This window comes from Scylla paramamosain, chromosome 11 (genome assembly GCF_035594125.1).
Source record: "Scylla paramamosain isolate STU-SP2022 chromosome 11, ASM3559412v1, whole genome shotgun sequence".
Taxonomy (NCBI): Eukaryota; Metazoa; Arthropoda; class Malacostraca; order Decapoda; family Portunidae; genus Scylla; species Scylla paramamosain.
The window spans coordinates 15962144-15985913 of record NC_087161.1 but is presented as its reverse complement, the minus strand read 5'-3'; the positions used below and the strand labels follow the sequence as shown (position 1 = coordinate 15985913).

Below are 23770 nucleotides of genomic sequence, written 5' to 3'. Positions count from 1 at the left end.
ACTAGTCTGTAATTCAATGGTTCCATTTAACTTCCCTGTTTGTATATTGGGACTTTGTTAGCTCTTTTCCATTCCCTTGGTACTTTTCCTTCTCTCAACAAGCTGTTAATTATATCCCATATGGATTTTTCCATTTGTTCTCTGCATTCTTTTAATATCCATCCATTTACTTGATCTGGTCCCACAGCTTTTCTAACATCCAGCTCTTCAGCAGTTTCTTGATTTGTTGTCTCTTTACTTGTATTTCCTGTATTCCCTCATTCTGTGATACCACTTTCAGTGCCACAAAATCAGTTTCCTTTGTAAATGTGGACTGAAAACTCTCATTCATTAGTTCACTCATCTCCTCAGTAGTTTCATAAATTCTTCCTTCTCTTCTTAACTTGTTTATGTCATCCCTATGTTTCATTTTCCTGTTTATGTATCTGTAGAAGAGTTTGGGCTCTTCCTTGCATTTTCTTATTATCTCACTTTCAAAATTTCTTTCTTCTTCTTTTCTTATTATACCATATTCATTCCTTGCCTTTCTGTATTCTTCCCTAGTATTTGTGTTCAGTTGTCTCATCATTTCCTCCAAGCCCTGTCCTTTTTCCTTTTTGCTTCTACTCACCTGCCATTATACCATTCATGCTTCCAAATTTACACTTTATAACTTGGCACAAACTGTTGCACCCCCTCTCTATACTTACTCAAAAATATCTCATTTTTCTTGCACTACTTTACCTTTAAATAGTTCTTCCCAGTTAATTTCTCCATAAAATTTATTAAGTTCTGCAAAGTTTGCCTAAGAATAGTTCTGTCTCCCATTTCAAAATTGTTCATTCCTGTGCAACACTTTTTCCTCCTGTGGCATTATTTCTATTGTCACATGATCACTTCTTCCCAGTGGACTCAGACAATGTATACTTGGTCTACTTTCTAGGATTTTTTGTAAACACTAAGTCCAACTGTGATGGTTCTTCTTCTTTGTATCTTGTAAGTTCGTTCACCCACTGTCTCATTGTATTCACCATCATGGTAAGCATGGTATGCTGGTGATATCACCATGCACTTTTTCACATCTTTTCGTAGACGTCCAACCCTTCAGGAAGAAAACAGTTCATGCAGGGAAGCCACACAACGCCTGACTTCTGATCTCTCAAAAATTTCTGATCGGAGTAAAGCAAACTTGGTATTGTTCAATGCCTCAAAAACTCAATTCCTCCATCTATCAACTCAACACAACCTTCCAGACAACTATCCCCTCTTCTTCAATGACACTCAACTGTCCCCCTCTTCTACACTGAACATCTTTACTTATATTCTGAACTGGAAACTTCACATCTCATCTCTAGCTAAAACATCTTCTATGAAGTTAGGTGTTCTGAGACATCTCCATTATTTTTTCTCACCCTTCCAGCTACTAACTCTGTACAGGAGCCTTATCTGTCTATGTATGGAGTATGATTCACATGTCTGGGGGATTCCACTCATACCAGTCTTCTAGACAGGATGGAATCAAAAGCTTTTCATCTCATCAACTCTCTTCTGTCTTCAGCCTCTTTCTCATTGCTGCAATGTTGCATCTCTAGCTGTCTTCTACCACTATTTTCATGCTAACTGCTCTTCTGATCTTGCTAACTGCACGTCTCCCCTCCTCCCATGGCCTCACTGCACAAGACTTGTTTCTCTCACCCCTGTTCTGTCCACCTCTCTAATGCAAGAGTTAACCAGTATTCTCAGTCAGTCACTCATCCCTTTCTCTGGTAAACTCTGGAACTCCCTGCCTGCTACTGTATTTCCACCTTCCTATGATTTGAACTCTTTCAAGAGGGAGGTTTCAAAACATATATCCTTCAATTCTTGACTACTACTTCTGACCCAATCCAGGTCTGATATCACAGTGAGCTTTTTTTTTTATTGGATTTTTGTTTCCCTTTGCCAGTGTCCCTCCTACATAAAAAAAATAAATAAGTAAATATATATGAAAAATAAGTTCACTCCATGACCCAACATTTTCTTTCACTTCCATCTTCTGCCGGTTCATTCCTTTAGTGTTGAAGCTGCCTACTAAAAGCACTTTGTTACTTTTCCTTATCATTTCCTGTGCTATTTCTTGTTTTTAGTTGTATAGTTTTATATCCATCAGTCTCCCATGCATTAGTTTTTGGTGGTATGTACATCACAGTAACTTTCCTTTTTTTCATTTCATTTGATCTTAATCACAACACTCAAAGTCTCTTAGTATAATTTCCATTAAATAAATCACATCTGGTTTATTGTTCTTTAGGTAGCCTTTAAGTTCCATTTGGCTGAACACCAAACCATCTACATTAGTATACATAATCTTTAAACTTCTGCTTGGTGTGGTATCTTTGTGGCACCATTTCCTCACTTTCATGTCCACAACTTTCCAAGTAAATCTCCTCGCTTGTTCTTGTGTTCTCTCCTCATTTTTTGACTGGGCCTCTACTCTACTACTTTCCTCTACTTTACTCTTTCAGTTTACTTCTCTCTCCTTTATTCATATTTATTCATTCCTTCTACTTTTGCCAATTTTCTTGTTCTTTGCAAGACATATTTCACTGCTGTTTGTGCCATGAATCTTATTTTCATTGGTCTTGTTCCATTTTCATTGTATTTTCCAATCCTGTAAACCTCTTCAATTTGTTCAACTATCTCCTCTCCTTCCTCCACCACTTCTGCTATAATTTCCTTAGTCTTTTTTGCCTCTCCTTTCTCTCTAGCTATTTTCATTAGTAAGTTCTTCTCCTTGACCCCAAATACCACCACAAACATCTTTCTCTGTACAATGTCTCTCACAAGATTACTTTTTTTCCTTTATTATTTTAATCAATTGCTTTTCCATGTCCTTATTGTGTTCCTGTTGCTGTTGCCTTATGATCTTATCTATATTCACCTTTTGTTGTTGTTCTCTCTCTTCTTTCCAACTTTTGACTTCTGCTGTCACTGACTCTTTCACTTTCCCAACCTTAATCTCTCTCTCTCTCTCTCTCTCTCTCTCTCTCTCTCTCTCTCTCTCTCTCTCTCTCTCTCTCTCTTGTAAAGCTTTCTTTAACTCCTCACTCTCTTCCTTGAGTTTCTTGATTTCTTTATAGTACTTCTTGTTTAAGTTCACTATTATTGTCACCTCTTCTCTCAGTTCTTTGTTTTCTTTTTCTCTTTCCATCTTCCTCTTCTTCATCTCTATTATATCACTGGATATCTTTTTACATTGCCACCACCCACCTCTCTCTCTCTTCCTTCCATGTCTTTATTATTGCTACTAAATTATGATTTTATCATATTTTCACATTTTCTTCAATTTTCCATATTTGTTTATTTGTATAAGCTACATTGAGGTCTTCTTCCTTGAAACCCTCAAAAATATTTGCTGTGTCCGCCACCATCTTCCTTCTTGGTATCACTGACAAGACAATGTTTACCCATACACTACTCTCCCATTCACCTTTTTGCTCACTTCCCAATTTACACTTCACTTTCCCTGCACTCACACATCACACAATTCCCTATTATAGAGACAGGACTCAAGCTCGGGCCCCCTGTACAACCAAAACTTAGGTAACTCCTTAGAGCTGCTGTGGATGTGTCCAATTAGCTGGGCAGCACAGTGTGTGTGTGTGTGTGTGTACTAACAATAGAGGGTGTACCATGAATTAAGGTACATACCTAAGGATATGATAGTTCAACTAATCCTAGGTCAAAAATACTCTATACACACACATGCTGTTTGCTTTATTTTGTGAGAAATTAACCTGTAAGTTGTGTATTGTGGGAGCGGCTTCCCTGGGATCAGTCTCCTGATGATGGATAGGTGGTGGAGGCCCACAGGAATAGCCAGCAAGATCCCCTCACCTAACACCAATGGATTTCTTTCCTTTGGGGACTCATGAAATCCTTGGTATACAAGAACAAATCACGTTACAGAGAGGAGTTGATTCACAGCATTAAGGAAGCTGCAGAGCAGATAAGGAATGACAGGAGCAAAAAGATGCACTTTGGCTATCACTTGATTGACAAGGCTTGCCATTTAAATGTCAAGATCACAACTGTCAAAGGGGATGACATTTGCAGTGAACTGCCATGTGTGTTTTAAAAAGTGGCACTGAATAACCGCTGTATTGCTGTGTTACCTGCACATTTTCTTCACTGGCACATACAAAAATTTAATCTGTTATTTGCTATTTCCTGTAAGGATTTGACTGCATACAATGTACACAAAAATTTATCACTTAATGCTACGCAGCATCACGCGAGTACGTAGCGAGCCAAGGAGGGGAGGAAGGAGGCGGAGGCACACCCAGGCAAGCAGCTCCCGCAACTCACAACTTAGCTACACATTAATTTCTCACAAAATAAAACAAAACACAGCATATGTGTATAGAGTATTTTCAACTTAGAATTACTTGAACTATCATACCTAAAGTGTGTACCTAAACTTGCAGGACACCCTGTGAAAACTAAGAAAAACACAACAATCTACTGCTAAAACACTGGGCATTACAAGCTTAATTCCTATACAGTTATTTCCAGTAGTCAGGATAAAGTCAGGTTACACTGGTTTAGGTAACATAAGGTAAGACTAGATTCACATGCATACACGTGCAGGCACACTATATGTACACACCAGCATATGTGAGGAACTGGTACAGCCTGTCCTGGGAGTCCAAGTACCTTCCTATCTTGGTCACTTCAGACGCGCCTCTTCCGGTAACGCAGACAGTGACATTCATGGGGCCGACCAGCTTAGCCTTGGAGCGACAAGTAACCTTCTCCCTTGTCAGTGTGTCACAGAGCTCCAGGTTGTCATCCACTATATCACAGGGGACGCCTCCAACAAAGGCCCTGTTATGAGAGTTAAGGATGTGAGGTAAGGCTACAGCTTGAGATGTGCATTCCCTAATATCCCAGTGCCTTTTCTTTATTAACAGGCTCTAATAGTGTTTGGAGCTCCCCTGATTGGAGTGGTAATTTAAAAGGCTTTAGTGGATGTTATCAGGGTTTTCAAGGGCATTTTCATGATTCAAGTAATGGTTTCATAAGGTTAGTAATAGTTTAACAGACTTTAATGGATGTTACCAGGGTTTTCAAGGGTGTTTTTATGATCAAGTAATGGTTTAATAATGCTAGTGACAGTTTAACAAGTTTCAGTGGATGTTGTCAGGGTTTGCAAGGATGTTTCTGTGATTCAAGTAATGGTTTAAAAGGGTTAATGATACTGTAACAGGTTTTAGCAGATGTTGTTATGGTTTGCAAGGGTGTTTTCATGATTCCAGTAACAGATTAAGGAAGGACAGTGATTAAAACTAAACTAAAAACTCCACAACACAACACATACTTGGTAAAAACATTCCCACTCTTAGCTTCACTGGAGACAAGATCAGTGTGGTCAAGCTTGCAGTGTTTGCTGTTGTGGAAACTGCCATGAAGATCCAAAAGAGAGCCTGGCAATGACCAAAGAAGAGCTACTGTCTCAATAGTAGGTGACCTTGCCCAGCGATACTAAGGAGAGAGTGACACAATGCAGGAGATAAGAGAAACATGTAGAACTGGCAGAGAAAGGGAGGAGGAGATGTGTATGAGTGCAATACATGCTGTGGGTGTAAGGGGATGACCTCTAATGAATGGAAGAAGGGAATAGAGTGCTAAAGAGAGAGAGAGAGAAAGAGAGAGAGAGAGAGAGAGAGAGAGAGAGAGAGAGAGAGAGAGAGAGAGAGAGAGAGAGAGAGAGAGAGAGAGAGAGAGAGAGAGAGAGAGAGAGAGAGCATGGAAGAACAGAAATAAATGGAGAGAAGAATAGTGAAAGAGATGAGAGAATGAGTTAGTGCATGCAAAAATGAGAAAACATGCATAGACAAAAATAAATGAAGGTCAGAATGATGAGAGAGAGAAGGATGAGAGGAGGAAGAGAAGAGGTAAGTGGGGAGACGAATGCTGAGAGAGAAAGAGATGAGAGAAGGAGAGAGTTGGTGTACAAATCTGGCTGTTGTAGCTGCCCAAGCTGAATAAAAAGATACAAGTTAATGGTATTTTCAAAGGACACATACCACTTAAAGTTCAAAGGGATGGATGCAGATTAATTCATGTTTTACTATTTTTATTTTAGCTTAGTGAAATGAAATTACTATGGCTTATTTGAATGAAGGAAAAATGTCTCTGGAAGGGCTTGTGTCAGTGAGGAAATGGTTCACACACACACACACACACACACACACACACACACACACACACACACACACACACACACACACACACACACACACACACACGGACTTAATCACTTTATATAGCTAAAATATACATGTGACACAAATGTACAGGTAATGATTCTCTCTCTCTCTCTCTCTCTCTCTCTCTCTCTCTCTCTCTCTCTCTCTCTCTCTCTCTCTCTCTCTCTCTCCCAACCTACCAATACAGAGTGTGAGGAGTCTGGCACACACACCCCATCCACACACACAACAATGCTGTACACTCGGGGAGCCTTGGAGTCTGCACTGCACTGCCTGAGGTAAAAGAGAACAAGAATGACAGAAAAAATACTGGTTCATATTTACTGCAGTTCATTGCCATACACAGAAGTACAGTACAGATCAGCCTGGTTAGTGAGTGAATGTAGGTGGGTGCTGTTCATGGATATAATACTTGATATCTTGTTGTGGAGTCTCCTTATGCATTGTTGCCCGTTTATCAGCTTCTGTGCGTATCTTTATTTATAATCTCTCTCTCTCTCTCTCTCTCTCTCTCTCTCTCTCTCTCTCTCTCTCTCTCTCTCTCTCTCTCTCTCTCTGTCTGTCTGTCTGTCTTAAAAACTCCAGTCAACTCCCAGTGCCTTCCCAAACTTCCCACTGCCTCCCCAAACTCCCCACTGAATTCCCAAACTCTCCACTGGCTTGCCAAATCCCCCATTGCCTTCCCAAACTCCCTACTGCTTTCCAAGGAGGAGGCAGTAGACACCTTCCGAAACGATAATTACTCCCAGTGGTGTGCAGCACTGTTCAGGGGGTGCTGTGAACTTATCATTAAACCCAGCTGTGACCTCACTGAACGTTTCCCTTTGTGTCTCACAACACAAGGGGGCAGTCACAACTCTCTTCCTCCACACAAAACTACAAGCACCTAATAACACACACACCCTTCACTCAAAAATTTCAAAATCATAATGGCGACTCCTACACCAGCCTCGGAGTCCCCATCTGGGGAGGGGACCATAAATGTCCCCAGGTCGGACTGCCTTTCTGTTGATGACCCTAAGTGTCTTGACACCCCCCCCCCCTCAACTTTTTCTTCATTAACTTCTGCAACATTCGCAGTCTAAGATCTAATTTTCAATCTGTAGAACACCACCTCTCCTCTTCTAATCCTCATCTTCTTTTCCTCACTGAAACTCAAGTGTCTGAGGCAACTGACAGTAGCCCCTTTTCTGTTCCCTCCTACTTTCTCTATCCTCATTTTCGATCCAAAGCTGGATGCTGCGTTTATGTGCGCAATGACTTAACCTGCTCTCGTGCCCACGCTCTTGAATCTTCCGAGTTTTCCACCATCTGGCTACGACTACAGAGTCACTCTCGTACTAGATTTATCTGTGCTGTATACCTCTCACCTAACTCCTCTGACTATAAGAAATTCTTTGACTACTTAACTTCCAAAGTGGAGCACATTCTGACCATCTTCCCTATTGCAGAGATCTCCATTCTTGGAGACTTCAGTGTTCACCACCAGCTTTGGCTTTCCTCTTCCTTCACTGACCATCCTGGTGAACTAGCCTACAACTTTGCTATCCTCCATAACCTAGAGCAATTGGTGCAACACCCTACTCGTATTCCTGACCGTCTTGGAGATACGCCCAACATTCTTGACCTTTTCCTGACCTCTAATCCTTCTGCTTATGCTGTCACCTTCTTCTCCGTTGGGTTCCTCCGATCACAATCTCATATCTTTATCTTGTCCTATCGCTCCAATCCCTCCTTAGGATCCCCCTAAGCAAAGGTGCCTCTGGCATTTTGCCACTGCTAGTTGGGGGGACCTGAGGAAGTATTTTGCTGATTTTCCTTGGAATGACTACTGCTTCCATGTCAGAGACCTGTCTTTGTGTGCTGAGTGCCTAACAGAGGTGATAGTGTCTGGCATGGAGGCGTACATTCCTCACTCTTTTTCTCGTCCTAAACTTTCTAAACCTTGGTTTAACACAGTTTGTTCTCGTGCTATACATGATAGAGAGGTGGCCCACAAAAGGTAGTTAAGCCTTCCATCACCAGAATCTCATGCACTTTATATTTCTGCCCGGAACCATGCCAAGTCTGTTCTCCAACTAGCCAAAAACTCCTTCACTAATAGAAAATGTCAAAACCTTTCAAGATCTAACTCCCCTCGTGATTTCTGGCATCTAGCCATAAATATCTCCAATAACTTTGCTTCTTCTTTCCCTCCTCTATTTCAACCAGATGGCACCACTGCTATCACATCTATTTCTAAAGCTGAACTCTTCACTCAAACCTTTGCTAAAAACTCTACCTTGGACGATTCTGGGCTTGTTCCTCCCTCTCCTCCACCCTCTGACTACTTCATGCCACATATTAAAATTCTTCACAATGATGTTTTCCATGCCCTCGCTGGCCTAAACCCTCGGAAGACTTATGGACCTGATAGGGTCCCTCCTATTGTTCTCCGAAATTGTGCCTCCGTGCTTGCACCTTGCCTAGTCAAACTCTTTCAGCTGTCTGTCAACATCTACCTTTCCTTCTTGCTGGAAGTTTGCCAACATTCAACCTGTTCCTAAACAGGGTGACCATTCTAATCCCTCAAACTACCGTCCTATTGCTTTAATTTCCTGCTTATCTAAAGTTTTTGAATCTATCCTCAACAGAAAGATTCTTAAACATCTATCACTTCACAACCTTCTATCTGATCGCCAGTATGGGTTCCGTCAAGGCCGCTCTACTGGTGATCCTCTGGCTTTCCTTACTGAGTCTTGGTCATCCTCTTTTAGAGATTTTGGTGAAACTTTTGCTGTTGCCTTGGACATATCAAAAGCTTTTGATAGAGTCTGGCACAAAGCTTTGATTTCCAAACTACCCTCCTACGGTTTCTATCCTTCTCTCTGTAACTTCATCTCAAGTTTCCTTTCTGACCGTTCTATTGCTGCTGTGGTAGACGGTCACTGTTCTTCTCCTAAATCTATTAACAGTGGTGTTCCTCAGGGTTCTGTCCTGTCATCCACTCTCTTCTTATTATTCATTAATGATCTTCTAAACCAAACTTCTTGTCCTATCCACTCCTATGCTGATGATACCACCCTGCACTTTTCCACGTCTTTTCATAGACAAGAAGAAAAATAATAAATACTGATTTAGTGGTGATGGTGGTGGTGGTGGTAGTAACAGTGATAATAGCAGGGGTAGTAGTAGTAGTAGTAGTAGTAGTAGTAGTAGTAGTAGTAGTAGTAGTAGTAGTAGTAGTAGTTGCTGTGTTACTACCTACTACTAGAAGCAGCAGCAGCAGCAGCAGTAGTAGTAGTAGTAGTAGTAGTAGTGGTGATGGTGGTGGTGGTGGTGGTGGTGGTGGTGGTGGTAGTGGTGATGGCGGCAGTAGTAGTAGTAGTAGTAGTAGTAGTAGTAGTAGTAGTAGCAGTAGTGGTGGTGGTGGTGGTGGTAATAGTAGTAGTAGTAGTAGTAGTAGTAGTAGCAGTAGTAGTAGTAGTAGTAGTAGTAGTAGTAGTAGTAGCAGTAGTGGTGGTGGTGGTGGTGGTAATAGTAGTAGTAGTAGTAGTAGTAGTAGTAGTAGTAGTAGTAGTAGTAGTAGTAGTAGTAGTAGTAGCAGTAGTACTAGTGGTGGTGGTGGTGGTGGTGGTAGTAGTAGTAGTAGTAGTAGTAGTAGTAGTAGTAGTAGTAGTAGTAGTAGTAGTAGTTTTTTTTTTTTTTTTTTTTTTTTTTTTATGTAGGAAGGATACTGGCCAAGGGCAACAAAAATCTAATAAAAAAAATGCCCACTGAAATGCCAGTCCCTAAAAGGGTCAAAGCAGTGGTCAAAAATTGGTGGATAAGTGTCTTGAAACCTCCCTCTTGAAGGAATTCAAGTCATAGGAAGATGGAAATACAGAAGCAGGCAAGGAGTTCCAGAGTTTACCAGAGAAAGGGATGAATGATTGAGAATACTGGTTAACTCTTGCGTTAGAGAGGTGGACAGAATAGGAGTGAGAGAAAGAAGAAAGTCTTGTGCAGCGAGGCCGCGGAAGGAGGGGAGGCATGCAGTTAGCAAGATCAGAAGAGCAGTTAGCATGAAAATAGCGGTAGAAGACAGCTAGAGATGCAACATTGCGGCGGTGAGAGAGAGGCTGAAGACAGTCAGTTAGAGGAGAGGAGTTGATGAGACGAAAAGCTTTTGATTCCACCCTGTCTAGAACAGCAGTATGAGTGGAACCCCCCCAGACATGTGAAGCATACTCCATACATGGACGGATAAGGCCCTTGTACAGAGTTAGCAGCTGCGGGGGTGAGAAAAACTGGCGGAGACGTCTCAGAACACCTAACTTCATGGAAGCTGTTTTAGCTAGAGATGAGATGTGAAGTTTCCAGTTCAGATTATAAGTAAAGGACAGACCGAGGATGTTCAGTGTAGAAGAGGGGGATAGTTGAGTGTCATTGAAGAAGAGGGGATAGTTGTCTGGAAGATTGTGTCGAGTTGATAGATGGAGGAATTGAGTTTTTGAGGCATTGAACAATACCAAGTTTGCTCTGCCCCAATCAGAAATTTTAGAAAGATCAGAAGTCAGGCGTTCTGTGGCTTCCCTGCGTGATATGTTTACCTCCTGAAGGGTTGGACGTCTATGAAAAGACGTGGAAAAGTGCAGGGTGGTATCATCAGCATAGGAGTGGATAGGACAAGAAGTTTGTTTTAGAAGATCATTAATGAATAATAAGAAGAGAGTGGGTGACAGGACAGAACCCTGAGGAACACCACTGTTAATAGATTTAGGAGAAGAACAGTGACCGTCTACCACAGCAGCAATAGAACAGTCAGAAAGGAAACTTGAGATGAAGTTACAGAGAGAAGGATAGAAACCGTAGGAGGGTAGTTTGGAAATCAAAGCTTTGTGCCAGACTCTATCAAAGGCTTTTGATATGTCCAAGGCAACAGCAAAAGTTTCACCAAAGTCTCTAAAAGAGGATGACCAAGACTCAGTAAGGAAAGCCAGAAGATCACCAGTCGAGCGGCCTTGACGGAACCCATACTGGCGATCAGATAGAAGGTTGTGAAGTGATAGATGTTTAAGAATCTTCCTGTTGAGGATAGATTCAAAAACTTTAGATAAGCAGGAAATTAAAGCAATAGGACGGTAGTTTGAGGGATTAGAGCGGTCACCCTTTTTAGGAACAGGTTGAATGTAGGCAAACTTCCAGCAAGAAGGAAAGGTAGATGTTGACAGACAGAGCTGAAAGAGTTTGACTAGGCAAGGTGCAAGCACGGAGGCACAGTTTCGGAGAACAATAGGAGGGACCCCATCAGGTCCATAAGCCTTCTGAGGGTTTAGGCCAGCGAGGGCATGGAAAACATCATTACGAAGAATTTTAATACGAGGCATGAAGTAGTCAGAGGGTGGAGGAGAGGGAGGAACAAGCCCAGAATCGTCCAAGGTAGAGTTTTTAGCAAAGGTTTGAGCAAAGAGTTCAGCTTTAGAAATAGATGTGATAGCAGTGGTGCCATCTGGTTGAAGTAGAGGAGGGAAAGAAGAAGAAGCAAAGTTATTGGAGATATTTTTGGCTAGATGCCAGAAATCACGAGGGGAGTTAGATCTTGAAAGGTTTTGACATTTTCTGTTAATGAAGGAGTTTTTGGCTAGCTGGAGAACAGACTTGGCATGGTTCCGGGCAGAAATATAAAGTGCATGAGATTCTGGTGAAGGAAGGCTTAAGTACCTTTTGTGGGCCACCTCTCTATCATGTATAGCACGAGAACAAGCTGTGTTAAACCAAGGTTTAGAAGGTTTAGGACGAGAAAAAGAGTGAGGAATGTACGCCTCCATGCCAGACACTATCACCTCTGTTATGCGCTCAGCACACAAAGACGGGTCTCTGACACGGAAGCAGTAGTCATTCCAAGGAAAATCAGCAAAATACCGCCTCAGGTCCCCCCAACTAGCAGAGGCAAAACGCCAGAGGCACCTTCGCTTAGGGGGATCCTGAGGAGGGATTGGAGTGATAGGACAAGATAAAGATATGAGATTGTGATCGGAGGAGCCCAACGGAGAAGAAAGGGTGACAGCATAAGCAGAAGGATTAGAGGTCAGGAAAAGGTCAAGAATGTTGGGCGTATCTCCAAGACGGTCAGGAATACGAGTAGGGTGTTGCACCAATTGCTCTAGGTCATGGAGGATAGCAAAGTTGTAGGCTAGTTCACCAGGATGGTCAGTGAAGGGAGAGGAAAGCCAAAGCTGGTGGTGAACATTGAAGTCTCCAAGAATGGAGATCTCTGCAAAAGGGAAGAGGGTCAGAATGTGCTCCACTTTGGAAGTTAAGTAGTCAAAGAATTTCTTATAGTCAGAGGAGTTAGGAGAGAGGTATACAGCACAGATAAATTTAGTATGAGAATGACTCTGTAGTCGTAGCCAGATGGTGGAAAACTCGGAAGATTCAAGAGCGTGGGCACGAGAGCAGGTTAAGTCATTGCGCACATAAACGCAGCATCCAGCTTTGGATCGAAAATGAGGATAGAGAAAGTAGGAGGGAACAGAAAAGGGGCTACTGTCAGTTGCCTCAGACACCTGAGTTTCAGTGAGGAAAAGAAGATGAGGTTTAGAAGAGGAGAGGTGGTGTTCTACAGATTGAAAATTAGATCTTAGACCGCGAATGTTGCAGAAGTTAATGAAGAAAAAGTTGAGGGGGGTGTCAAGACACTTAGGGTCGTCGACGGAAAGGCAGTCCGACCTGGGGACATTTATGGTCCCCTCCCCAGATGGGGACTCCGAGGCTGGTGTAGGAGTCGCCATGATTTTAAAATTTTTGGAGTGAAGGGTGTGTGTGTTATTAGGTGCTTGTAGTTTTGTGTGGAGGAAGAGAGTTGTCTTTAGAGGGCAGGCTGTGACTACCCCCTTGTGTTGTGAGACACAAAGGGAAACGTTCAGTGAGGTCACAGCTGGGTTTAATGATAAGTTCACAGCACCCCCTGAACAGTGCTTTAGTAGTAGTAGTAGTAGTAGTAGTAGTAGTAGTAGTAGTAGTAGTAGTAGTAGTAGTAGTAGTAGTAGTAGTAGTAGTAGTAGTAGTATGACTCATGACATTTCCTTTACCATACCTAGGGCCAGTAGAGACAGGAAATGTGCATTTACCTAGCTATGTTTTACAGGAAAAGAGGTATGCTCGTGCTGTCCTGTCTCCATATCTATAAGCATCCAGCTTAACTTTAAATTCATGAATATTTGTTGCTTGTACCACTGTTTCATCTAAGTTGTTTCATATTTCTATGCTTCTGTTTGGGAAACCATATTTCTTGATATCTCTTCTACTTGTTTTCCTCAATTTCAGTCCATGTCCTCATGTATCTCTTAAGTCCCACACAAATAAGTCTTCTTTGTCAACTTGATCCTTACCTATTAAAGCTCTGTATATAGCAATCAGGTTCCCTCTTTCTCTTCTCTCTTGTAATGATGGAAGCTTCAATCTCCTTAATCTTTCTTCATAGGTTAAATCTCTCAAACTTGGTACCAATTTGGTTGCAGCTCTTTGGATCCTTTCAATTTTCCTTATTTCCTTTTTATTATGGGGTGACCAAACAATTGTGGCATATTCCAGGTTTGGTTGAATCACATATTCCATCAACTTTCTCATCATCTCTTCATCCATGTGTGCAAATGCCCCTTTCATCTTTTTTAATAACTCATAGGTTTCCCAAACTATTTTGTTTACATGTTTTTCAGGTGATAAATTATCACTTATTGTAATTCTCAAATCTTTTTCTTGTTTGGTTTTCTTAATTTCCACTTCTCCCATGGTGTACGAACTTGTCAATCTTCTTTTGCTTTTTTTCCTAATTCCATCACCTTGCATTTCTTTGCATTGAATTCCATTTCCCATTTCTTACTCCATTTATATATCTTATTTAGATCTTTCTGTAATATTTCACAATCCATATTGTTTTCCACTCTTTTCAATAATTTTGTATCGTCTGCAAACAGACTTATATAACTGTCAACCTCATTCACTATATTGAACATGCACCAGAAATATTACAGGGGCTAAGACCCTGTGGTACTCCACTTGTAACTCTACACCATTCTGATTGTTCTCCCTTTATTACTGTTCTCATTTCTCTGTCCCTCAAGTCTGTAATCCAATTCAGTGTGTTGCCCTGCAAACCCCTTATATTTTAAATTTTCTATAGCAGTCTCTGGTGTGGTACCTTATCAAATGTTTTTTTTAGGCCCATCCCTCTCTCTCTTGAATTATATCAATCGCTTTACCATAAAAGCTCACTAAATTCATGACACAAGACCTTCCGCTTCTGAAACAAAATTGAGTGTCAGTCAATGTTTGTGTTTCTTCTAAATATTTCATCCATCTGTTTTTAACTATTCTTTCCACTATTTTTTTTTTTTTTGCCACCACACTTGTTAAGAACATTGGTCTGTAATTCAATGGATCTTCTTTATTACCTCTTTTAAAAATGGGCACAATATTGGCTCTCTTCCAGTCTAGAGGGATTTTTCCTTCCTTAAAAGAACATACTATGGTATTGTGTATACTCCCTGCTGGTTGTTCACAACATTCCTTAAGTATCCTGTTGGACACTCCATTCGGTCATTGAGCCTTACTTACATCCAAAACTTTCATAATGTTCTTAATTTCACTTACGTCCACCTGTATCTCTCTCATCACATTGTTTCTGTGCCATGCTCTTTCTCCTTCAAATTTGCTTTCTTTGGTGAATACTGACTGGAAGCACTTGTTCATTAATTCCGCTTGTAACCGTGTATCTTCATATGTAACGTCATCTTCCCATTCACACATCTGAATAATAACTTTGGCTCATCTTTGCACTTGTTAACTATATCTTTCTCATAATTCCTTTCTTCATCTCTCAGGATTCTGATATATTCGTTTCTTACCTCCTCGAATTCTTTCCATTTCTCACTTCCTCCTTTTTTCTCCATCTATTCCATCCTCTTGTGTCCATGCATTCATCTTTGGGGGTACATAAGCCACTGCAAAATCTCTTCTTCCTTCTCCCTTCCTTTCTGTTTGAATTATAATTACTTCCGCCATTCCTTCTCCCACTTCAACATCTTCTGTGTGTGTGTGTGTGTGTGTGTGTGTGTGTGTGTGTGTGTGTGTGTGTGTGTGTGTGTGTGTGTGTGTGTGTGTATTTACCTAGTTGTATTTACCTAGTTGTATAATACAGGGTCCGAGCCAAAGCTCAATTAGTCCTGTCTCCATAACCGAATTTGTCCAATTTCTCTTTAAACATGTGCACACTCTTTGCCGCAACTACCTCTTCTTTTAAGTTATTCCATATTTCAACCGTTCGATGCGGAAAGCTGTATTTCTTAATATCTCCCAAACAATGACTCTTCTTTAATTTCTTCATATGTCCCCTTGTACGTCTATCTCCTTCCTCCACTTTTACAACTAGGTCATCTCTGTCTATCTTCTCCATGCCATTTACTAATTTGAACATTGTTATCAGGTCTCCTCTTTCCCTTCTTTCTTGCAGTGTTGGTAATCCAATTTCTTCCAGTCTTTCCTTGTAACTTAGGTCTTCCAATTCAGGTATCATTTTCGTAGCTGTTCTTTGTATTCTTTCCAATTTCCTTATATCTTTCTTTTTGTGTGGAGACCATACCACTGCTGCGTATTCCAGTTTGGGACGTATCATGTGTGTTATGATTTTCTTCATCATTTCTTTGTCTAGGTAATTAAATGCCACCCTGATATTTGCTAGCAAATTATATGTAGAGCCAAATATTCCATTGATGTGTTTTTCTGGTGATAGCGTGTCTTGAATTATTACTCCCAAGTCTTTTCTTCTTTGCTCTTTGGTATTGTGATACCTCCCATCTTATACTCCCATGAAGGTCTCCTTTTACTTCTTCCCATCTCCATTACATGGCACTTCTTTATATTGAATTCTAATTTCCATCGTTTACTCCATTCATAAATTCTATCAATATCCCTCTGTAGTTCCTCACAATCCTCTTGGTTCTTTATTACTTTCATCAATTTTGCATCATCTGCAAACATATTAATGTAGCAATTTAAACCCACCGTCATATCATTTATATAGACCTGAAACATTATAGGTGCCAACACAGACCCTTGTGGTACTCCGCTTGTTACTTCGCACCAACTTGATTTATTATCTCTGATTACTGTACTCATTTCCCTACCTTGGAGATAATCCTTCATCCACTTAAGTATTTTTCCTTTTAGCCCTCCTCGATGTTCCAGTTTCCATATGAGTCTTTTATGTGGAACTGTATCAAAAGCTTTTTTCAGATCTAAATAGACAGCATCAACCCAACCATCTCTCTCTTGTAGTTTATCTATTACTCTTGTATAAAAGCTCAGTAAGTTTGTTACGCAAGATCTCTCTTTCCTGAAACCGAATTGTTTTTCTGTTATTATATTTTCTTGTTCAAGATATTGCACCCATCTGTTTTTAATGACTATTTCACAGAGTTTACTTACAATACTCGTGAGTGAGACTGGTCTGTAATTCAGTGGTTCCATTTTATTACCTCCTTTGTATAACAGTACTATATTTGCTCTCTTCCATTCCTTTGGTACTTTTCCTTCCTTTAAAGAACTGTTAATTATCTCCCATATTGGTTCTTCCAATTCCTCTCTACATTCTTTCAATATCCATCCATTTACTTCGTCTGGCCCCATCGCCTTCCTAGTATCTAGCTCTTCCAGTAGTCTTTTAATTTCTTTTCTTTCCACTTGTATGTTTTCTATTCCTTTCTGTTGTTCCTCATCTCCCAGTGATGCAAAGACAGTTTCTCTTGTAAATACAGACTTAAAGCTTTTATTCAGTATCTCAGCCATCTCTTGTGTGGTTTCATAAATTTCTCCATTTTCCTTCAGCTTTGTAATAGTATCTCTATGCTTTATTTTTCCATTTACATATCTATAGAAAAGTTTGGGTTCTTCTTTACACTTTCCAACTACATCTCTTTCAAAATTTCTTTCTTCTTCTCTTCTTATTTTAACATAATCATTTCTAGCTGTCCTGTATTCTTCTCTATTTATCTCATTCCATTGTTTCCTCATTTTTTTCCATGCCCTCTCCTTTTTCTTTTTTGCCTCTGCACACTTTGCATTAAACCACACTTTCTTATTTTCTTTTACCTTATATCTTGGCACATATCTTTCAACACCTTCTCTAAACTTGCTTAAAAACACTTCATATTTTTTCTGCACCTCCATACCTCTTAATAAATTATTCCAATCAAGCTCTCCGTAGAATTTCTTTAACCCTGTAAAGTCTGCCTTAGCATAATTTTTTCTCTCATTTTTATATTCCTCATTGAATTTTGGCACTTCTTCTTTGATCTCTATCTCCATCTTCACATGATCAAGAGTGTGTGTGTGTGTGTGTGTGTGTGTGTGTGTGTGTGTGTGTGTGTGTGTGTGTGTGTGTGTGTGTGTGTGTGTGTGTGTGTGTGTGTGTGTGTGAGAGAGAGAGAGAGAGAGAGAGAGAGAGAGAGAGAGAGAGAGAGAGAGAGAGAGAGAGAGAGAGAGAGAGAGAGAGAGAGAGAGAGAGAGAGAGAGAGAGAGAGAGAGAGAGAGAGAGAGAGAGATGACAGGCCACTAAGGCACAATATGCACAATGCACACACTGACCTGACCCTCTGATGTGCAAGGTCATGCCGCCCCATCACTCAGCACACTCGGGCTTCTGCCAGTAATGGATGCCCCCAAGGCTGTCCCTGAGAGGTCATAACAGGTCACATAAGAGGTGACATATAAGAAGTCATACAATTATGAACAAATTTACAAGTTTATAGTAAAAATTTTCAGATGTTTTTAAGAGTGTGTGTGTGTGTGTGTGTGTGTGTGTGTGTGTGTGTGTGTGTGTGTGTGTGTGTGTGTGTGTGTGTGTGTGTGTGTGTGTGTGTGTGTTTCCAGATTTCTGCAGTACTTTGCAGGAAACTGTTCTTCTTAATATCCTCCTACACACACCCTTCTTCTTCATCTTCTCATGCCCTCTCATGCTTCTAAAGTCTCTCACCACCAAATTACTCTGGTCCAATTTTTCACAGTCTGACAAAATCCAATATAAAGCCATCAGATCACCTCTCTCTCTTCTCTCTTCCAAGGGTGGGTAGGTTTAGTTTTTAGTCTCTCTTCATATGATAAGTCTGATAGGGTCAGAGGCAACTTTGTCGCTGCTCATTGTATTCTTTCTAATTTCTTTATGTCCCTTTTAGTGCTGGGAGACCACATCGCTGCTGCATATTTCAAACTAGGTCTTATCATTGTCAGTTACATCCCTAATCATCTCTTCATCCAGGTAGTTGAATGTTGTTCTTATGTTTCTCACCAGATTATATGTTTCCCCTGTCTTTCTTCTTACATGTACCTCTGAGGACAACTTATCGGTGACAGTAATTCCAGGGTCTTTCTCTTCACTCTTCACTTTTATTTCCTCATTACCCAATTTATAACTGAAGACTGGCATCACACAACTATGCCCAAACTTCAGCACTCCTCATCTTTTTATGTTAAACTCCATTTTCCAAGTGTCACTCCAATCCCAAATCACATTCAGATCTCCCTGTAGAGCTTCACAATCCTGTCCTCTCCACTTTTCCCATCAATTTTGCATCATCAGCACACAGACTCATGTAACTATTCACCCCTTCCATCACATCATTCACACAGGTAGCAAACATGACTGGTGGTAGTACTGAACCCTGCAGAACACCACTAATTACCTCTCTCCATGATGACTTTTTATCTTTGACCACTGTTCTCATTTCCCTTCCTCTCAGAAAGTCACTGATCCAATGTAGGAGTGCTCCTCTCAGCCCACCAGACATTTCTCATTTCCACAACAGTCTGCTGTGAGGCACCTTATCAAAATAAACACAATCTGCCCATCCCTCTCTTTCTTGTACCATATCTATGACTGAAGTAGAAGCACCTTAAATTTGTTATACATGACCTTCCTTTCCTAAATCTGAATTGTCTGTCTGTTAATATTTCTCTCTTTTCCAGATATTCACTCCATCTTTGCTTCACTATTCTTTGGCACAATTTTGCCACTACACTTGTTAATGATGGTGGTCTATAATTAAATGGTTCTTCTTTGCTTCCACTCTTATATATGGGGACTATACCTGCTTTTCTCCAATGTTGGGCACCACTCCTTCCCTTAATGAAGTTATGATGAGTTTGTAAATCATGTGTGCAGGTTGATCTCTGCATTCCTTCACCACCCAATCAGACACTCCATCAGGTCCCTGTGCCTTCCTCACATCCAAGTCTTCCATCATTATTCTTACCTCATCCACTGTTACCTCAATCTCACTCACTCTTCTACTCTCACATCTGCCGTCACCGGTCTACCAAATGTTCCCTCTCCAGTGAAGACACTTTGAAAGAAGTCATTCAAAACCTCTGCAATTTGTGCTTCTTCTTCAACATGTTTGCCATTTATTTTCAGTTTGTTGAACCCATTCTTATTCTTCATTTTACCGTTCTATAGAACATCCTTGGTTCATCCTTACATATGTCTATAATATCTTTTCATGAATTCTTTATTTCTTCCCTCCTTAGAGTGTTCATTTCTCTCCCTTTTATATGTTGACTCCACTCACACTCACTTACATACTGCTCATCTACCCTCCCTCCCTCCTTGTCTTCCTCCTCCTCCCTTTCTGCCATCTCTCCCATAACTCCTCTGCTTTTCCTTCCTTCTCCCTTGTCTCCATATCTCCACTTACCTCTTTCTCTTTCTCTTCTCTTCTCTCTCCCTAACCCCAGCCACCCTCTCTCTCTCTCTCTCTCTCTCTCTCTCTCTCTCTCTCTCTCTCTCTCTCTCTCTCTCTCTCTCTCTCTCTCTCTCTCTCTCTCTCTCTCTCTCTCTCTCTCTCCACACACACACACACACACACACACACACACACACACACACACACACACACACACACACACACACACACCTTTTTTCCATCTGGTTTCTTCTGCAACATGAAAACCACATCCTTCTGATATTAGTACTTAATTCTCCTCAGAGCCACCACCACCACCACCACCACCACTGCCACAACCACTATCATTATTTTCATCTTTATCTTTACTCAGGTGGTGTTGTTGTGGTCTCCAGGGGCATTTTCATGACTGACAATGCAAGGATTTTGCAAGAGAGAAAGAAAATGCCCCATGAGAATTTTGGTGATCATCTGTATGGCCTTTGAAAATGTTTTTTTTATGAGAAAGCAAAGCATTAAGAATACAAACAAGATAGAATTAAGCTAACACAGGAAGCTGGTAAGTTAGTTTGTTGTATACTAAATGCAAGGTCTTGTTTCTGGAAAGTTGTGCTTCAGGTTCAAACCAGTGACTGTCAAGATTAACACATTTTCCTCATAAAACTTTTCCTACACTGCAGTATACTATGATAGACACAAACACATACAAAAATAAATATTACTACTACTACTTTTCTCCTGTAAGAGGGGCACTGGCCAGGGGCAACACAAATTTTGAATAAAAAAGAAAAAAAAAGCCCCAGTGTTACTACTACTCCAGTAGTAGTAAAACTATATAGACTACAGACAAATGAGTAGTAAATACAACATCAAATCAATCCTTTAGGACCAAACCTAGGCATGTTAATACATCACTGGAATTCTGTCTGCTGCTGATCCCGTCATACAGAATCCATTAGCTATTTGTGGTGGGTTCCCACGGCAGAGGCTTCACGCAGCAGCAGCACCACCACACAAGAAGCAGGCACACGCACCACACTCAGCCAGGAATGCACTTTCCAAGGCAACTGTGGATAATGAATAAAGAAAAAATAATAATTAGCCTTGAATTGATTTTCCAGAGCACCTGTGAACAGAGAAGAAATGAATAGAATAGTAAATACTTCAGAACAGTAAATGTGGCTACATTTCAACATATTTTTTACCTGGCTGGTCTCACAAGAGAGAACCCCTTCAGGGCCAGTTCAGGGTCAGCTCACCACCACTATCAAAAAGATACCAAAGTCTGTACATGCTTATCTAACTGCCTGGCAAGTGTGCCATCAGCCCAAGATAAATAATAAATCTGACTAGCAGCACAGCGTATATGTCACCAGCAAGAATCAAACAGATGTACACCTGAGAAGTTGGACAAACTGTACCTAAAACCATCAACAGAATTAGATTCAGGCACACTGTTAGCAAGAAAATTCCAGATTTTCATCACTCTTGAGAAAAATGTGTGCCTGGCATCACAACAACTATAAGGAATGCTGACAGAAGTGGCTCAGATGAACAGGTCTGCTGCATTAACTGTATGGACGACCTCTAGTGCTGACAGCAGTGGCCGAGGTGTACAAGTCTGTTGCATTAATTTGTATGGAAGGCTTCTAGTGCTGATAGAAGTGGCTGAGATGAACAGGTCTGCTGCATTAACTGTATTGACGGCCTCTAGTGCTGACAGTAGTGGCTGAGATGTACAAGTCTGTTGCATTAACTGTATAAACGGCCTCTAGTGCTGACAGTAGTGGCTGAGATGTACAAGTCTGTTGCATTAATTGTATGGATGGCCTCTAGTGCTGACAGTAGTGGCTGAGGTGTACAAGTCTGTTGCATTAATTGTATGGATGGCCTCTAGTGCTGACAGTAGTGGCTGAGGTGTACAAGTCTGTTGCATTAATTTGTATGGATGGCCTCTAGCGCTGACAGCAGTGGCTGAGATGAGCAGGTCTGCTGCATTAACTGTATGGATGGCCTCTAGTGTTGACACAAGGGGGCTGAGGTGAACAGTGATTGGGGAGAGTCCATGAAAATATCTTCCAAATTTAATAATAAGATCAACCCGTAATAGTTTCTCCCTTAGAGTGAATACAAGTTCAAGGTTTTAAAATGCTGATCATGACATGTTCTCAAATCCTTGAATTCTTTTTGCCCACTGTCTCTTAACTGACTCCAATAGTCTGAGGTGAGAGACACAACCAGAATTCCAGGCTGCAGAATAAGCATGACAGGCTTGAGAGAAACCACAGATGACGTTTACTAGCCAATACCATCCCAGCCACCATCTAACTCACACCTAGCACAAGGAGGGATCTCAGAAGTAGCAGAGAGAGAGAGAGAGAGAGAGAGAGAGAGAGAGAGAGAGAGAGAGAGAGAGAGAGAGAGAGAGAGAGAGAGAGAGAGAGAGAAAAAAAAAAACAAAGAAAAGTTAATTACCGAACAAGACACAATACAAATTATACTCAGTAGAAAGAAGAATGAAAAATACCAAATTATAAATATGTGGAAAATAATTATTGCTAACCAGACTGTCCCGCCCAAATCTGAACCCATGACATGCACTCACTGCAAAGCACGATCAGGAAGGAATAAGCGTGGCCACCTCACCTCCCTTCAAACTGCCACACCAGTATCAGAAGCCTCCAGCACAGCAGTGTTGCAACAAGGGACACCCGCCTGTTCACCTCCCTCCCAGCACACACCGTGACATGAAGGGCGTGAATACCAAACACTTACAGAGGAAGCTGGACAAATTCCTGGTCACAATCCCCGCCCTGTCAGGAAGCGAACACAACACTGGCCAAGGTTGTCTCTGTCACTGGACTTTCTTTCAAGACAAGCAGTTTTGTTGCTTTACGAATGGCGCCACACTTGTTAGGCGTGTCCGATAATCTGGTACATGTAACAGTGCATGTTCCACTTGAGTTTGGTTGCGTGACACGCAGCACATGTCACACCTCCGATGTCACACCGCCTGTCGCCGCCTGCCGCTGCTGGTGTCATCTTCCTAGCTGTCTGCTCTTTGTTTACAAATGAAAGCCGAATTGCTGTGAACACTTTAAAGATCTGTTTCAACACTATATTTGACTAATCTTTTAACCAAGTCTTCAGCCATGTTCCTCTTCCTCTCTAGGGCTGCAATGATGCCCCTGCATCATCACTTTTATGCTCTGGGGGCTTCCTGTGAGCCAACCGCAGGCTTGGTGGCTGCCCTGCCTTCTTCAGGAAGGCACAAGTGAGGAGGGTGACTGCAGGCTGTAGTTAGGGGTGTACGCCCCCCCTCGCCAGCTGGATCAGCAGGTCAAAGGTATTAACGCCCAGGGGCAGCAGCGGAGACTGTTGGGCCAATGGCCTTGCAGTGGCCAGCAACTGAATATATCTCGCTGGGAAACACTTAAAACACTTTATTACGCTTACCTATAAATTCACACTTAATTATGATTCCATAGAGAAAGACTGGCAGACATCACATATATAAATATAGCTTTTTTGGTCATGAACTTAAATCTATAATATTCTAAATACACATATAGAAAACATATACATTTTAAATGCAATGAAGAACATTATATATATATATATATATATATATATATATATATATATATATATATATATATATATATATATATATATATATATATATATATATATATATATATATATATATATATATATATATATATATATATATATATATATATATATATATATATATATATATATATATATATATATATATATATATATATATATATATATGTACACAAATAATAGAAATATAAACTTCCATGTATAAATATT

The 23770-nt window shown here is 40.8% G+C and overlaps 1 protein-coding gene across 6 annotated transcripts in view; it reads right to left on the bottom strand.

The window, feature by feature from the left end:
* Positions 1-23476, bottom strand: part of LOC135104988 (fibrocystin-L-like) — a 36842-nt gene extending 13366 nt beyond the window's left edge. Inside the window, exons 1-6 of one of the 6 annotated variants that reach the window (XM_064012847.1) lie at positions 22703-23476; positions 20822-20994; positions 17835-17920; positions 6410-6503; positions 5339-5502; positions 4675-4845 (exon numbers count right to left, since the gene is read on the bottom strand). In XM_064012847.1, coding sequence (XP_063868917.1) covers positions 4675-4845; positions 5339-5502; positions 6410-6503; positions 17835-17869 — 464 coding nt within the window. In that variant the 5' untranslated portion in view covers positions 17870-17920; positions 20822-20994; positions 22703-23476. Of the gene's footprint in view, positions 1-4627; positions 4846-5338; positions 5503-6409; positions 6749-17834; positions 17921-20821; positions 20995-22702 lie in introns of those variants that run through there. The other 5 variants (XM_064012842.1, XM_064012845.1, XM_064012841.1 and 2 more) reach the window with 5 other exon arrangements.
* Positions 23477-23770: the final 294 nt, after the last annotated feature.